This window comes from Lepidochelys kempii, chromosome 1, assembly GCF_965140265.1.
Source record: "Lepidochelys kempii isolate rLepKem1 chromosome 1, rLepKem1.hap2, whole genome shotgun sequence".
Classification (NCBI taxonomy): domain Eukaryota; kingdom Metazoa; phylum Chordata; order Testudines; family Cheloniidae; genus Lepidochelys; species Lepidochelys kempii.
Genome location: NC_133256.1, coordinates 256,725,954 through 256,742,202, shown reverse-complemented (window position 1 = coordinate 256,742,202; position 16,249 = coordinate 256,725,954). Strand labels below are relative to the sequence as shown.

The 16,249-nt window shown below is 56.7% G+C and overlaps 1 protein-coding gene across 3 annotated transcripts in view; it reads right to left on the bottom strand.

Moving 5' to 3' along the window:
* Positions 1-77: 77 nt before the first annotated feature.
* GGA1 (golgi associated, gamma adaptin ear containing, ARF binding protein 1) overlaps positions 78-16,249 on the bottom strand; it is a 17,565-nt gene continuing 1,393 nt past the window's right edge. The window contains exons 2-17 of one of the 3 annotated variants that reach the window (XM_073325735.1): positions 15,066-15,150; positions 13,202-13,277; positions 12,436-12,534; positions 11,740-11,863; positions 11,052-11,152; positions 9,212-9,292; positions 8,505-8,642; positions 8,250-8,331; positions 7,650-7,757; positions 7,126-7,281; positions 5,968-6,023; positions 4,115-4,287; positions 3,702-3,991; positions 3,326-3,495; positions 2,430-2,540; positions 78-2,216 (exon numbers count right to left, since the gene is read on the bottom strand). In XM_073325735.1, the coding sequence (XP_073181836.1) occupies positions 2,106-2,216; positions 2,430-2,540; positions 3,326-3,495; positions 3,702-3,991; positions 4,115-4,287; positions 5,968-6,023; positions 7,126-7,281; positions 7,650-7,757; positions 8,250-8,331; positions 8,505-8,642; positions 9,212-9,292; positions 11,052-11,152; positions 11,740-11,863; positions 12,436-12,534; positions 13,202-13,277; positions 15,066-15,150 (1,961 nt within the window). In that variant the 3' untranslated portion in view covers positions 78-2,105. The remainder of the gene's footprint in view (positions 2,217-2,429; positions 2,541-3,325; positions 3,496-3,701; positions 3,992-4,114; positions 4,288-5,967; positions 6,024-7,125; positions 7,282-7,649; positions 7,758-8,249; positions 8,332-8,504; positions 8,643-9,211; positions 9,293-11,051; positions 11,153-11,739; positions 11,864-12,435; positions 12,535-13,201; positions 13,278-15,065; positions 15,151-16,249) is intronic. The other 2 variants (XM_073325745.1, XM_073325754.1) reach the window with 2 other exon arrangements.

The following is a 16,249-nucleotide window of genomic DNA, read 5'->3' as shown; positions in this document are numbered from 1 at the left end:
CCATGGCTTACAGGTGTGGGACTCGCTGGTGACAGCAGGGGACGCTCTGCCCAAGCCTGGCTCAGGAAACACAGACATCAGGAAAGAACACTCTTTATTTCCCATAAATACAGCAGATTTCGCGCCGGGCGGTTTTTTTTAAATCCTTTTCCATGTACAGAATTTGCACCGAAAAAATATATATACAAGTCTGTTCGAGAACCAACAAGATCTGCAAAGAAAATCCATACAAAACCCCTGAAAGAGACCAGAAAAGAAAATAAGACACAGCAGAGCCCCACCTCACAGAGGCCTTCCCTCCCACTCCATGCTCCATCCCCCAAGCAATTCTGGTTCCCCCAAGACAGGAGCACAGCCCCACTGGTTGGCCTCTGACATTTGGATCCAGCCCTCACTCCTGGGCAAGGTCCCTATGCCGGAGCCCTCTTTCCAAAGCATCTCCAGGGAGAGGTTTTACCTATGACATGCAGGTCAGTTGGAAATAGACAGAGCCCTCCCAGCATAGGGCCTGAAACCTGCCTGGGGGTGGGCAGGGGAAGAGGGGTTAGTGCAGCCTGCAAGCTGATCAGCAAGGTGAGGGTGTGGAGGGCAAGGACGCTGCTTGCAGCTCAACTATTAATCCATCCGCTTCCCTCCGTACCAGCATCATGGTCCAGCAGATACCAGTTTTGTGTCACAGTGATTGAACTGCTGGAATCCCTGATGCACGGAGACAGACCTGCCCCTTATGTCAGTCAGACAGATCAGGAGTTTCCCATCTCCCTCCAAAGAGCCCACTGGAAGCTGTGCTCCCTCATCACTAACCTGCACTGAGTCAGCCCCTCCGGGAACAGTGCCGAGAAATGCCCCCTTCCCTTTCTCCCGTACCAACAAGTGGGGCTCTACCAGCAGGGAAGCAGGGTCCCCCTTTGCATTCCTCAGACAACTGCCTGCACTCTCCCAGGTAAGAAGCGGGTTGCGGGGGGACTCCCCTGCTGGCCCATCCTCACAAGAGGAAGGAAATAAAACCCTCAACCCAAGGAGTTCACATGGCGAGGTGGAAGAAGGGCCTTTAGCTGCTTCTCACCCCAGGCTCCTGCAACAGGTGGGGAGGGGAGCCTGCGGGTTAGAACAGCCTGGCCCAAGCGCAGGGGTGGAGACATGCTTAATACCCGCTCCTTTTCCTCACCGCTGTCCAAAAAGGCCACGCTGCTTTCTTGCTAGTCTTTCTCGCATATGGCATATTGCCCCCCTGCCCCATCATGCCCCTGACCACTCGCTGCAGTGGGACAGGGTCTGACGGGGCACGACCAGTTCAGAACCCCCTTCCCCTGCTCGAGTCAGCGGCTGGGAGCCAGGATGCAGCCCAGGTGCCATGGAACTGAAGAACTCCCTGCTGGCATTACACAGCCTCCATGTCACAGAGCAGCCAGCCTCCCCAGCACAGCTCTGCCCCTGGGCGGGAGCCAAGGACTCTGGGAAACCTGCCCCCAGCAGGGACGGATGCCTGCTCTGCAGTGAAGGGTGGTCAGGGCCCCTCGCCCAGCCCGCTCAGCCTGCTCCACATGGATTCTCGGGGTGATCCCATCGTGGGTAGGGAATCATGACGGGGTGGGGAGAGACAACTTGGGGCCCAGCGGCAAATGGGGAGCCCCCAAAGAGTTACCCCCAGAGGTACCAGAGCAGAGTTTGCTAGGAGTAGGGACTGGTTGGAGAATCTGAAGCAGCTCCAGGGTGGGGAGCAGCAAAGGCCCTATATGAGAAGAGGAAGGAGGATCTCTGGATTCTGCCTCCAGGCCAGGGTTCGTTAGTGTTACTCTCAGCTGATCGCTACGCCTGCTGCTGAAGGGGAAGCGGGGTTAGAAGAGGAGCAAGATGGAAGGCTGGATTACAAGAGCAGGGAAGATGATCAGAGCAGCTTCTTGCTCCATCCCCCACCCCCACCCTGTACTGAGCCGACACCCTCCTCCTCTTGGCTCTGCTCTCATCCGCCGGCCTTCACGCACACTGCTGCTGCCCTGGTCCCCAGTGGCTAGTTCCAGAGTCAACGCGCCAGCCCCAGGGGACTCCAGTCCTGCAGGCATGCGGAGTCCTTGGGATTCGGGAAAAGCACCCTAGCCGTGGCCCTAGAGGCTGCCCCAGGACTCTGGAGGGGGGAACTGGTCCACGTCCCCCATTTCATTGTAGGTTTGCTCCCCCATGGTGAAAGTCAGCTTGTATCGTAGTCTCACTTTCTCCTGGGAAGAGAAGGGAAACGCGGTCAGGAGGTGGGGCTGCGGGGTGTGGTTTGAGAGACCCACACACAGGAGGGCACAAGGGGCTCGGGAGAGCTGGCGTGAGCATGGGAATGAGAGAGGGAGCTGCAGGTCAGGGAGAGAGGCGTCAGCCCTACCCGGCACAGGGAGACGCTCGCCCCAGGGGGCTGTGTGCAGCAGGCGAGGTACCCTTACCTTCTGCGGGTTGGCGAGCAGCAGGACTTGGGTGATGGCAGTCGGGTGGACGATGGGGTTAAATGCTGGGAGCTCTGTCCCCGAGGGCGGCTGCAACTTGACCTTCATCACCTGTAGTGAGAGACCGGGGGTGTCACCATCCGATACCTCCAGAGGAGGGCGATAGGGCCCAGCAGTCTAAACCCAAGTGTAGACACTGCCCCATGAGGGCAGGCACCCCCACCCGAGCCAGAAACTCCCCAGAGGGCACTCAGTCACTCCCAGCCCTCACTGGTAACCTAGCTGCCCCACAGCTCTCCCTGCCCACTGATCTCAAAGCGCTTCCCAGAGGACGCGACACATCGTCGCCCTGCTTTACAGAGAGAGATGCTGAGGGGAAGTGACTTGCCAAGGTCACCCAACAGGTCAGCGGCAGAGCTGGGACTAGAGTCCGGATCTCCTGGCCCTCTTCACTGGATCATGCTTGGCCCCTGGACCAGAGATTTCCATCCACCGGGTGCGGAGGAACACAGCTATTAGCCGTGGGGTGGGGAGAGGAGAAGGAATGAACTCAGCCCCTAGCTTGGAGCCCTCCCCACCCCAAATCTGCCTTCATTACAGCGTGCAGAAACAGACTGAGGATCTAGGGTTTTGCCCACCCACCCCGGAGCAGCCAAGCACCGAGATCACTTGGTTAGTGACCTGTCCAGACTCCTTCCTGAGAGAGATGGGCTGGTTCACTGACTACGAGCAGTGTGTGGACCATTCCCATTGCTGTGGGAGGGGCGGGGCGGGGTGGGGCAGCAGAAACACAGCCTTTGCAGGCTCCCAAGATTGGGTCAGGAGCAGAAAGAACTTCCCGACCCCACCCCCCAAGGGGATCCAGCCTTCTCCTCCCCCTGTCCTGGGGACGCTACCTTGGGGACAGCAGACTGAAAGACGATGTTGCGGATGGGCAGTGGGGCCGTGCTAAGCATGGAGATCACCACCACCAGCATGTCAGGCCGCTCGGGCAGAGAGTCTCGGGCAAAGTGGAAGAGGACCCGGAAGCCGTGCTGGTCGTAGACCGTCACTGGGAGGATGCTGCCTGCAGGGAGGGGAGGCCAGGGAACAGCATCAGTAGGAGCAGAGAGATGGGCACTGGGCGGAGCCTATTATGCTACACAGATGTGGGATTAATGGAAACCCCCAAACGGGACACCCAACACCCTGGGCCCTCTCCTACACCCAGTCAGGGGAGGATTCCTTATAACCCTGCTGCCCTCAGGCAGCAGTCCCCTCCCGCTCACTCACTCGGTTTGATGGACTCCAGAGGCACTGTGATGTTCGCCAGCGAGATCTCCTGGGGGGATGTGGGAGTGGGGAGCCCCAGCGGGGGAGGCATAGCTCCGGCCGGCGTGGGAGTGGTTCTCGGAAGCATGGCAGGGGCAGGCTGCTCCAAGGGAGGGGGTAGGGGGGCTGCAGGGCTTGAGGAGACGCTCCGGAGCAGGGTGGGGGTGCCGCTGGTGGCAGCCACTGAGGTACCAGAGCTGGTCTTGTTCTGGAGGTCCCGTAATGTGAGCCGGGGGGGCGGCTGCTTCTCCCTGGCGGTGGAAGAGATAAGGGAGCAGGCCATTGGAACAAGCGTATGGTGCTTGGAAGAGGGCAAAGGAAAGGCCGGCTGATCCCGTCCGTTCCTCACCCCCGACCCTGGCCCTGGCTCTTACCATCGGACTTGCTGCGACTCTGGAGGCAGGGACTGTTGTAACAGAGTCTTCCCCAGCAGGTCCAGGTCATCCAGGCCACTGGTGACAGGGGAAGGGCCCGGGGCGGATGTTCCTGCCTCTGCTCTACGTGCAGGAGCAGCTGGGATGGAGGGCAGGCTGGGCTCACTGCTATCCTGCAACGAGAGCCAGAGGGCACTACAGCAAGGGATACGCCTGGCTCAACAGCCAGCCTGTACCTGGGATTTGTACAACACTGCTCCCCAGCACTCTGGGCCTCTGCTCCCTACACAGGCCCTCCGCCCCCACGCCACCGTCCGCGTCACACACACGCCAGCCCCCCCTTTTGCCACACACGCCACCGTCCGCGTCACATACACCACACCCCCCTTGTGCACCACACACCACCATCCAATTCACACATGCTGCATCCTGTGCCCCACACGCCGCCATCCCCATCACACACCACCGTCTGCGTCACACATGCTTCACCCCCCTCTGCCCCACACACCGCCATCCGTGTCACACAGGCTGCATTCTCTGTGCCCCACACGCTGCCATCACCTTCACACATGCCGCCCCCCCACACCACTGTCCACATCACACATGCCGCTCCCCCCTTGCCCCACACACCGCCATCTGTGTCACACATGCCGCTCCCCCCCTCTACTCCACACGCCGCTGTCCCCATCACACATGCCGCACCCCCCTCTGCCAACACACTGCCATCCTGACCACATACGCCACACCTGTGCCCCACACACCACCATCCACATCACACATGCCACACCCCAGTGCCCCATATACTTCCAACCCCGTCACACATGGGGCTCCCCACTCTGCCCCACGCACACCACCGTCCCCGTCACACACGTCACACCCCCATGCTGCCGTCCCCGTCACACACGCCGCTCCCTGGTGCCCCATACGCCGCACTCCCTCTGCCCCACACACTGCCGTCCCCGTCACACACGCCGCTCCCTGGTGCCCCATACGCCGCACTCCCTCTGCCCCACACACTGCCGTCCCCGTCACACATGCCGCTCCCTGGTGCCCCATACGCCGCACTCCCTCTGCCCCACACACTGCCGTCCCCGTCACACATGCCGCTCCCTGGTGCCCCATACGCCGCACTCCCTCTGCCCCACACACTGCCGTCCCCATCACACACGCCGCTCCCTGGTGCCCCACACGCCGCCGTCCACATCATACATGCTGCCATCCGCGTCACACACGCTGCACCCCCCTTTTGCCACACACGCCACCATCCCTGTCACATACGCCACACCCCCCTTGTGCACCACACACCACCATCCAATTCACACATGCCACACTTCCTGTGCCCCACACACCGCCATCCCCATCTCACACACATGCCGCTCCCCCCCGCCCCACACACCGCCATCCACATCACGCATGCCGCACCCCCTTCTGCCCCATGCACCGCTGTCCAGGTCACACACACATACACACTGCTCCCCCCTCTGCCCCACACCACTGTCCACTTCACCCATGCCGCTCCCCTCTCTGCCCCACACGCCGCCATCCCTGTCACACATGCCACACCCCAGTGCCCCATATACTTCCATCCCTGTCACACACGGGGCTCCCCACTCTGGCCCACGCACACTGCTGTCCGTGTCACACAAGCCACACCCCCGTGGCCCACACGCCGCCGTCCCTGTCACACCCCGCACACATTCCTTCCGTCCCCATCACATATGCAGCACCACCCCCTCTACCCCACCATTCCCAGTGCGTATACATCAGCGCCCCATGTAACCATAATGCCTCATCTTGACGGTCTCCTCCTCCCTTTCTCACTAACTACTGCCCCTCTGCTCTAAGGCCATTACCTGGAAACTGTTCCAGCCACTGCTGTCCACAGCCTGGGGGGACGGGTCATTCAGCCCTGTGAGAAGGAAAGAGCCAACGTGAGAAAAGAGTCCGTGGGTAACTGAAGCGGGGGCTAACAGCCTGAGAGGTGGGCAGCTGACAATCAGAGCTGTGTGGGGTGGAGAAGACATGCACAGATGGAGGGCCAGGAAGAAAGCAAAGTGCCCCTAGTTTCCAGCCCTATCAGGTCTGGTCACTCCCCACTCTCTATCACCTTCTTTCTCTGGTTCCAGGCTACTCAGTCGGCCTTCAGCACAGAGGGGACAGGCAGGGACCCAAGAGAGCCAATGGCACAAGGTGGCCCCTCAAAAGGAGAGTGCTAACGTCACTTAACGATCCTACCCGCCAAGGCAGACGGAGGACAATCACTAAAGGAACATCTTCAAAGCCCCTAAGTGATTTAGGAGCCTATGTCCCATAGCAGCCTCCTTGGGAGCAGCATTCCCTGGGATCTACTCTGCTTCAGCAGCCTGCAGTGTCTGTTGGCAACATATCAGGACAAGGCAGCTCCCCGGGACAACGTCAGCAGCCCCAGCGACAGAGTGCGGGGCCCTGGGGCAGAGATCCCCACCCCTCTGGGTTCGTAACCATTAGCTCCTGTGCTACGCTGGTGTTTGTGCTCTAGAGGTTTATTTCACTCTAGGAAACAAGAGCTGCTTGTGAAGGGCCCAGGTGCTTGCAAGGCATGAAGACTCAGAAGCGAACGGGGGCAGTGCAGAGCAGTAACCTCCCAGCCTGCCAGGACAGGTCTACACTCCCAGGCTGGGTAGACAGATTTGTGCTCGCGGGGCCGAGCTCGGGCGCTAACAGTAGCGGTGTGGATGTTGCCGATCAGGCTCTCACGCCCACGTGACCCCTGGGTCTGAGCTCGGGGCGCCAGCCTGAGTCTCTGCTGGAGCCACAACGTCCCCACTGCTATTTGCAGTTAGCTCGAGCCCCGCTAGCGCGAGTCTGACTGCCCTGCCCAGGTGGGGCGGCTCGCTGCCAGCTGCAGTGCAGACATATCCCCCTGCCCCCCCAAAACACTCTCAGCCTTTTGCACCAGCAGCTCTCCCTCCTCGAGGTGCTGCTCGTCTCCAAACCACTCAGTAACAGCTGAGCGTTTTCTCCCTCCTCACCGAGAGACATGAGCTCGTCATCCAGCAAGGAGACGGAGCTGGCTGGGTCAGGCACAGGGAGCATGGAGCCACCCAACAGGGTAGGTAAGGCTGGGTAGGAGGGGCCCGGAGCTGGCATGTCCAGTCCTGACAGGTCCAGGAGTGCTGAGGTGCTGCCTGTAGGGAGGACACAGAGGCTTTGACCACTGAGCAGCTGTAAGAGAGAAGTCCTGTCCCCCCCTCTCCCCCCCGAATCTTCTCACTCTGCTGGGAGCTGGCTTGGTCACCAATCCGCCTTCTTACCCCCGCACCCCTCTCCGCTCCCCCTTCTGGATTCAGCCTCACCCACAGTCTCTGATCTCCCCCTCCCAAAGCACTTCCTGCATGTCATCTGGCTCATTAAGTGTCTTCCTCATCCCAGCTTCCCAGTTACCCTGCTCCAGGCCCCCGACCGCACCCTTCCACCTCCTCTGGGGCCGCACGACTGCCACCTCCCCTGGCTGGATATCGCCCTTAACTCCCCTCCCTCCTTGAGGGCTCCTCACCTTGGAGGGGGCCGGCCACAGTCTCTCCATTGATCTCCTCTCCTCTCACAAGCTGTTTGTACAGGTTGATCACCTGGGTCAGGTTGTCATTGGCCTGCAGGATTTCCGCTGCAATAGAAGGGGAGGGGGATTTGAAGGCAGAAGAGGAGGTGGGGTGTCAAGTGGCAGCCCAGCCACATGCCCTGTCCCTCTACAGATTGGGGCAGAGGAGAGCCAGGGAACTGACTCTTTGCTTTGGCAAAGAAATCTTTGTTATCGCAGCCCCGTGACCCAGAGCAATCGCTCATTGCCCAGGTTATCCTCCAATCTGCCACACACCCCTCCACCATTGCACTTTCAATGGCATGTTCTTAAGGGGTGAACGTAGGTTCCCCTGATTCACTGTGTGGCAACGCACCACGCACAGCTGGGCTTCCCCCAGCACGCGCTTGCAGATCAGCCCCCCTCATCCCAGGGGGGTGGCACAGCGGAAAGGGTGGGGACGGGGTGCAGGCTGCCTAGCAATGCAATGTCAGCCACAGCTGAAGGGGAGGTTCACTGGGGCCCGGCGGAAGGGTAAGCGAGGGAGGCCGTGCTGTGCTGGTGGGTGGCTCAGCTTACCTAGCGCCTCGTCGTTGTCCTCTGTGTCGCTGGCGAGCCGGAAGAGCATGGGCCTCATGCGCTCGCAGCGCTGGTACAGCTCCTGGGGGAGAGAAAGGGGGCGGAGGTGGGCGGCGGGGAAGCGCTTGGGAGGGGACGGGGAAAGGGAGATGGCAGGAGCTGCAGAGTAAAAACCCACTTCACCCTAGGGCTCCTCTACCTCACCCTGGTGTGAGACACCGAGGGAAGGGACTCTGGGGCAGCCCCCGCCCTCACCTTCATGAGGTCCTCGCTGCTCTCCGTCGTCTCCCCCTTGCTGTAGCTGGTTACCATCTCTGTCAGCAGCTTCACGTTGTTGTTCACCTCCTCGATGGCATTCGTACGCTTGGAGATCTTCTCCATTCGCTTCTGGTCCTGGAGCGGGAGGAGCAGATGGGTGAGGGCGGTCTGACGTCCTCCCTCCCCACAGGTTGGGACTGGGACGGCTACGATAGCGGGCACAGAGCGGCTTCCCCCTTCGAACAACATCTGGAGAGAGCAGGGGTGGGAGGGGCTCCTCCTGGAATGGTTTCAGCTTGGGTGGAGAGATTCAGTTTACACTGGTGACTATCCAGCACTCACTGCATGGCACAGGGGCTGGGACTGCACCAGCAGAAGGTGCCAGAGCAGGGTATGTGCTCCAGGAACGCCCTCTGTGCCCATGTCCCATGCTCCCCTCCACCTGATTGGGAAGAGCAGAATTTACTTCCAAATACCAGGGATCTCTCTCCTCACCCCCCTATTGGCCCCCGCCCCCGATGTCATGGGAATTGGGATCCCTTGCTTGTCAGGTCAATATGGGGATGCAAGCACACTGGCCATATCCTCCACCCCATCCCAGGACCTCTTTGCATCCTGTGCCAGGCTTCTGCTCCCTGGGGGGTGGGCGGAGGATAAATCGTCAGAGCCCCTTCCCTGGTGAGAGCCTGTACGAGGAAATTCACCTCCTGAACCATTTCCTTGATGAGCTTGTTGGCAGCCCGGAGGTCCTCAGAATGGGAGCTTTTCAGCAGGCGAGCCAGCATCTGCAAGAGAGAGAGGAAGGCATGTGGACTGGGGCAGAGAAGACAATTCCAAGCCTAGGTCGCTGGCAGCAGGGGTCACTCGAAAGCAGATGGTTCCCAGACAGACTGTTCTGTTAACCCAGAACTAAGGCTGGGGGATCGCTGGTAAATGGAACTCCCAGGCCCTCAGCACAGGGAAGACCCTGAACGTTTGAGAGTCCAGTTAAAGGGCCACAAATGACCTCAAAGGCGAGCAGCAAAGGGAAACATAACTGGGCTTGTGCCTTTGTTTGTGTGCTTTTTTCTGGTACATACCAAAGAACCTCAAAGATCACCCAACACGCCACACAAACACATTTTTTTTCCGGCTTGTTTTATTACATTAGAAATTCCGGTCTTGTCTGTCCCGGCAGATGGTATGGGGAGCTGGAGAACGACTTCCCCAGCACAGAGAAAGTGAAACCCGATTAACAGAGAAAAGTGACACCTGACAGAAGGGATTTTCCCTCAGGCCCAGTCTACACACAGTTTTGGTCCTAGTGCAGCTATGCTGGCTGGGGGAGTGTTTTCCCTAGTACCAGGAATGGCAGCACAACCCCCTAGAGTGGCATTTATACCATGTTAAAGGCTCTTACAGTGGCCTACCTTACTCCCCATCCCATACGAGACTAGCCATACAGGTCAGCACACAGCACAGTTACACTGGTATAACTACATCCACGCTGGGGGGGAGTGGGAGCGAGAGTGAGTGAGAGCATGTGTGTGTTTGTGGTTCAGCTTTAACTCTACCAGTATCGGCAAAATACCACAACTCGTGTGTTTAGCCATGCCCCAGACTCGTTAAAGCATTGCTTTCGTCAATGCCAATGAATAACCCCCTGGGAGTAAAGCTCTCTCTGTTAGCTTCCGACCCAGTGCCCTTCCCATAGGGACTCTGAAAGCTCCTGGCACACCCATCCACTCACCCTCACACCCACACTTTGGAGTCATCACCAAGTAGTTGTTCCAACAAGAGGTGACTTTCAGGAAAAGGGAGAAGGCCACTTTTCCAGACACTTCTCTACAAACTTTGTCTGATCAACACTGGACCCTCCCGCCAAGTCTTCGGTGCAGGACGCTGCACAGTGAAGAGCTGGGATCCCGGCCTGGCTGCCACTGGAAATGGCAGGACCGCCTTGACTATGGAGTTGCTGCCAGAGGAGCCTGATTCCAGCTCTCCCCGTTTTAAGAGCATTGGCACTGCCAGAGCGGAAGAGAGCCGTGGCTTATCCGTCTGGTATCCCAGCTGTGAGGGAGCCAATGCTGGATGGTTCAAGGAAGGGTTAAACAATTGGGCCAGAAGTGTCCTGGGGGGAGGGAGAGGAAGAGTGTCTGCGCTCTGAGCTGCAATCAGTTTATGCCACGTGGCAAGAGGAGCCATCTCCCCGGTAATATTAGGGTGGCTGCTATTCATTCATACGAGTGTCAATGCTAGGTCATACTAGTCCCCTTGCTATTGCCCTACTCAGTATCCAGTGGCATCAAGTTCAATAGGTCAAACAGCAAGTCTCTCTCTTTCTAAGGGCCCAATTCAGAGCCCACTGACATCCGTGGGAATCTCTCTACTGGTTTCTTTTGGATCACGCCCTAAGTCTGTTCCCTTCCTGAGCACAGCACACAGCAGGAGAACGAGCTCCTGGTCTTGTTGCTGCGCCAGCCTGCCCCACGGGTGGAGATGCAGGAAAGATGCACAGATGCAGGAAAGCCAGGCCTTCTGCTCCTCCTCCCACAGAGCCCTCACCTTGGACTTCTCCTCGTCATCAAAGATGATGTTCTTGGGCCGGGGGGGAGGCAGGGGCAACGGAGCCTCGTCCGGCAGCTTCGGGTCGCACTTCACGATTCCTGCAGGGGAGAGGAGCAGAGACATCAGCAGGCCCAGCCCTCACCTTACTGGGGCAGTGCTGGAGTTACCAGATGGCTCTTCTGCTACCCATTCTCCAGGAAGCCCTGCTCTAGGTCTCACACAATGGACATCTTCTTTCACTCTGGCTGGGCCAATCCAGCTCTGAGTCAGGTTTAGGGGTGGGGGGCATGCTCCACCCACCCCCTGCTCCAGCTGTGCATTGTCTGCAGCATCTCCAAGTCCCCACTAGCAGGAAATCATCCCAGTCATTCCATGCATCACATGTCCTGGTCTGCCATAACCCTATTATTCCTATGGCCCTACCTCTTATGAAGCCATATCTGCTGAGGGCTGGTGAGGAAGAAAGATGTCACATCTCCCTTCACCCCACACACAGGTCAGACCACCAGTGACTTTCAGGAAAAAATCCCTCTTGTTGGGATTGCTCCCTCCGGCCTCTGAACTGCACAGCCCATACAGCAGCTAGACCAGGCCCGAGCACGGAGAAGGCTAGAATCCAGCCTGGACCCAGCTTCTGCCACAGCAGAGGAAGGCCCTTGCCCCAAAGGAGATACCTGGCTCTCACCTTGTTTCTTCAGCATCTGATAGGCCTCTGTGATCTTCACTTCCTGAGGCAGCCCCAGTGTCCAGCTGTACATAAGCTCCAGGATTTTCAACTTCACTTTCTCAGGAGTCCGGCTGCCTAGGTACTGAGGGGAGAGGTGGGCAGAGCTGATCCACACACGGCCAACCTCTCAGGGAGAAGTGAGATGGCTCCCAACGGACAATGGAAGGGAAGGAGGAAGTGAGTAACGGCCCTTGCAACATGCCCCTTACTGTGGCTGGCCTCCAGCACAGGGGGGCTGGGAGGGTGGGTTAGGCCCTGAGGGCCAGAGTTTATATGAGATCCCAGTCAGTACCAGCCAGTGTGGGGCAGCCCTCAGAAACAGTGAGATGAAGGGCCAGTTTAAGTCCCATCTGCCCGGCAGGGGGAAGGTGCATACGGGGAGATTCCTCTGTAGAGGAGAGTTTATAGTGGCCAACAAGAAGCTGCCTTGCTATGTCCCAGTGGATCACAGAGGGAGGTAAACTGAGTCCCCCTCCACCAATACATTCACTCCCAGCAATGGCCTCCTTTGGGAGCACACAGAGAACGTAGATCTGCACAGGTTGGGGATGGGGGAGTTGGGAAATCCCTACCCCAGCTCCACCTCTCTCTATGTCCTGCGCTGGCTCCTCCCAGCCTGACACCCAGCCCTGCCAATGGGGTGCTGGCACCCACCTTGGGTGACACCACCTTGATGAGCTCGTTGAGGAAGCGGAACTTGCCCACCTCGTCGTGGAAGCGCTTGCCGCAGTTCTTCATGCAGGTCTCCAGCACCTGAGAGAGCAGAGGCCGAGTCCCAGTCAGCAGGTGGAGGAGCCAGCTCCCCTTGGCAGGACTGACCCCGCAGAACGAGGGAAAGGGAAAACAGGCCCCACATCCTGGCTCGTGGGGTCAGGGTCACCGGGGAGGGACCCCCTGGGTGCCTCTGTTGCTCCCTTCCATTTCATATCACAGGTGCCAGCCTTCTGACTGAGGGGAACAATCTGTCCCCACAAAGGGTGGGTGCAGAGGTGGACATGGTTGCCTGAAACACACAGCAGACCATGGGAGGGGAGAAACAGCTGGTGGGAATGTCCTCCGGGCTCCCTCCCCCACCACAGAGAGACAAACAGTGAACCTCCATGCCCACGTGTGTGTGTATCCATCAGAGACACGGAAAACACGGGCACTCACAGCAGAGGCATTCACAGCACTAGCTCGGACTAGTCTATGAGGGGCCTGATCCAAGGCCCTTTTAAGCCGCGCCCACTAATTCCCTCTGGGGTAAGATTCCCGCACTTCACCCATGCGCAGAGCTCTACCAGCCCTCCCTGACAGCCTGGGCGCACCAGGGCTTTAGCTGAGCAATACGGGAGAGTCCCCACAGCCCAAAGAGCAAAACAGGGCACCCCCCACCCTGGCCTTTAATGTGTCTAACCCGTCTGGAGAGCCTCTCCCTTACCGTTAAGGCCTGGATGGCTTCCCATTCCTGCGGAGACTGGATCTTGTGAGCTAAAAGTCGGGTGGCAAGCGGGGGACTGGAAGAGGAAAAAGCACAGTGGTTGTAGGGAGACAGCGTGACCTAAAGGATACAGCTCTGGACTGGGACTCAGGAGACTGGATTAATAACCTGGCTGTGCCACTGGCCTGCTAGGTGACCTTAGGGGAAGTCACTTTCCCAGTCTGTGCCTCAGTTTCCCCATCTGTAAAATGGGGGCAATAATACTGGTTTCTATTGTAAAGCACTTTGAGATCTACTGATGAAAAACCTCTATATAAAAGCTAGGTATTATTATTATTAATGAGAACTGGACCTGCATCTCTCCAGGGTACACAGGTCTTGCTCGTACCACTGGGTATTCACCAAGTCCTTACGGGGCCCCTGAATGTGCTTGGGGCAAAGGGGCTAGTTTTAGCACACGACAACTTCATTAATTAACTGGATCTCAAAGTCCTATACAAATCTCTGTAGGAATCCTTCCCTGCCCCACTAATGCAGCTGCGATTCCGCACAAGCAAAGCTACACAGCAATGTCATAATTGGGGGGGAGGGGGGGAAGGCGGGGGAAAAGAGTGATCTCCCAGTGTGAAACTTTAAAGGCACTTTCAGGTTGGCAGAATGTAACTATCTTTGTAGGAATTTGGCCAGGACTCCTGTTCTAGCAAAAAGAGCCATGGGCCAGAAGCAACCAGGACCTCAGTTTTACATCTCATCAAGTAGCAACATCCCCCCTCTGCTCCCCCAAACACCATGGCAAGCGGAAGTGCTTGAAAGATATACTGAAAGTACACCTTAAAAAGGGAGGCATCAATCCAACAAACTGGGAGGATTTGGCGCAGAACAGAATACAGTGGTGCCACACCATACCACAAGCCACAGCTCACTTTGAGGAGAGCAGGCGTGCTCATGAGACAGAGAAGCGACAAAGGAGGAAAGAAAAATTATGTCTCCTCCAAAATTACACCTGTCACTTCTGCGGGAAAATCTGCAGGGCACCAATTGGGCTCCTCAGCCACCTAAAAACCCACCAATGAACCCCCTTGGCACCAAGGGGCAGCCAAAGAGGAGCAAGGCACAGTACCGCCTCAGAGAGAAGAAAGAGTGCCACGTACTGGGCTTTTATGCCATTTCCTGAAGCAGAAGGACTTTTACCTGAGAGGTTCTCCCTGATTCAAGCACAGACTCGGAAGGACCCTGCTTAGCTTATAAGATTGTGCATTTGGAATCTAGGTGCGTAACCTGGAGCTGTTAGAGCAGTGGTTCTCAACCAGGGGCACACGTACCCCTGGGGGTACGCAGAGATCTTTCAGGGGTACATCAACTCATCTAGATATTTGTCTAGTTTTACAACAGGCTACATAGAGAGCCACGGCCTTCCCTAGCGTGGTGTGGGGCCCAGGGCAGAAGTGACGAATCTCTGGCCAATCCCAAAGCGCAGGGCCCGGAGCAGTCGCCCTCATTCGCCATACCCAAGGGACGGCTCTGTAGAGAGCACTAGCAAAGTCACTACAAACTAAAATGTCACATAGACAATGATTTGTTTATACTGCTCTATCTGCTATACACTGAAATGTAAGTACAACATTTATATTCCAAGTGATTTATTTTATAATTACATGGTAAACATGAGAAAGCGAGCAATTATTCAGTAATAGTGGCTGTGACACTTTTGTATTTTTAGGTCTGATTTTGTAAGCAAGTAGTTTTTAAGTGAGGTGTAACTTGTGGGTACCCAAGACAAATCAGACTTCTGAAAGGGGTACAATCGTCTGGAAAGGTTGAGAGCCACTGTGTTAGCGGGAGGAAAGAGAAAGAGTGTACTCACCCTTCTAGCTCCTTATTCAGCTGCTCACAGAAAGCATTGATGCTGTCCCAGTCCAGATCCTTGTTGAGAGGATTCGTAGCCCTGTCTGGATGTGAGAGAGAAGAAAAGAGAGTATCCTGTCAGAAAGAGAATCTCCCACCCAGTGAGCATCAGCCACACAGGTTGTAAGGGTGGGGTGTAATATCAACTCCACCCACTAACTCATGAGTCTGGCCTTTCACAAGCTGCATTAACAGAGGCTCACACTGAGGGGAGAGCAGACCCTCCGCATGCCTCCCCCAAAGGGGTCAAAACTGGAACTGAGATGGAAGTTCATGAAATACCATGGCAGGAAGTTTGCAAACATTACCTGCAGATGAAGTCAAGGTGGGGGAGGGGATCAGAGCCACCTCACAGAGAATCACTGAGGTGTAGGGCTAGAAGGTACCTTGAGAAGTTATCAACTTCAGCCCCCTGCACTGAGACAGGCCCAAGTAAACCTAGACCATCCCAGACAGGTGTTTGTCCAGCCTGTTCTTAAACTTCCCAAAGTGGGGATTCCACAACCGCCCTTGGAAGCCTGTTCCAGAGCTTATCTACCCTTCCAGTTAGAAAGTTTTTCCTCATATCGAACCTAAATCTCCCTTGCTACAGATTAAGCCCCATTATTTCTTGTCCTACCTTCAGTGGACATAGAGGACAAGTGGTCACCATCTGCTTTATAACAGCCCTTAATATATTGGAAGACTATTATCAGGTCTCCCCTCAGTCTTCTGTTCTCTAGTATAAACATGCCCAGGTTTTTTAACCTTTCCTCATAAGTCAGGTTTTCAAAACCTTTTATAATTTTTGTTGCTCTCCTTCCTGGCTATCCAATTGGTCCACATCCCTCCTAAAGTATGGTACCCAAAATTGGACCCAGTACTCCAGCTGAGGCCTCACCTGTGCAGAGTACAGCAGTACAATTACTTCCTGTGTCTAAGGGCTTGCCTACACTTAGTGATGTGTGGTGATCAATGCATCGGCGGTGGATTTAGTGGGTCTAGTGAATAAGAAGCACAAGGGGATTCGATGGGAGAGTGTCTCCCTTTGACATAGCGTAGTGTGGACCCTGAGGTACGTAGATCTAAATATGTCAACTTCAACTACGTTAGTCATGTAACTTAGATCGATCTCCCCCCCGTAGTGTAGACAAGGCCTTACAT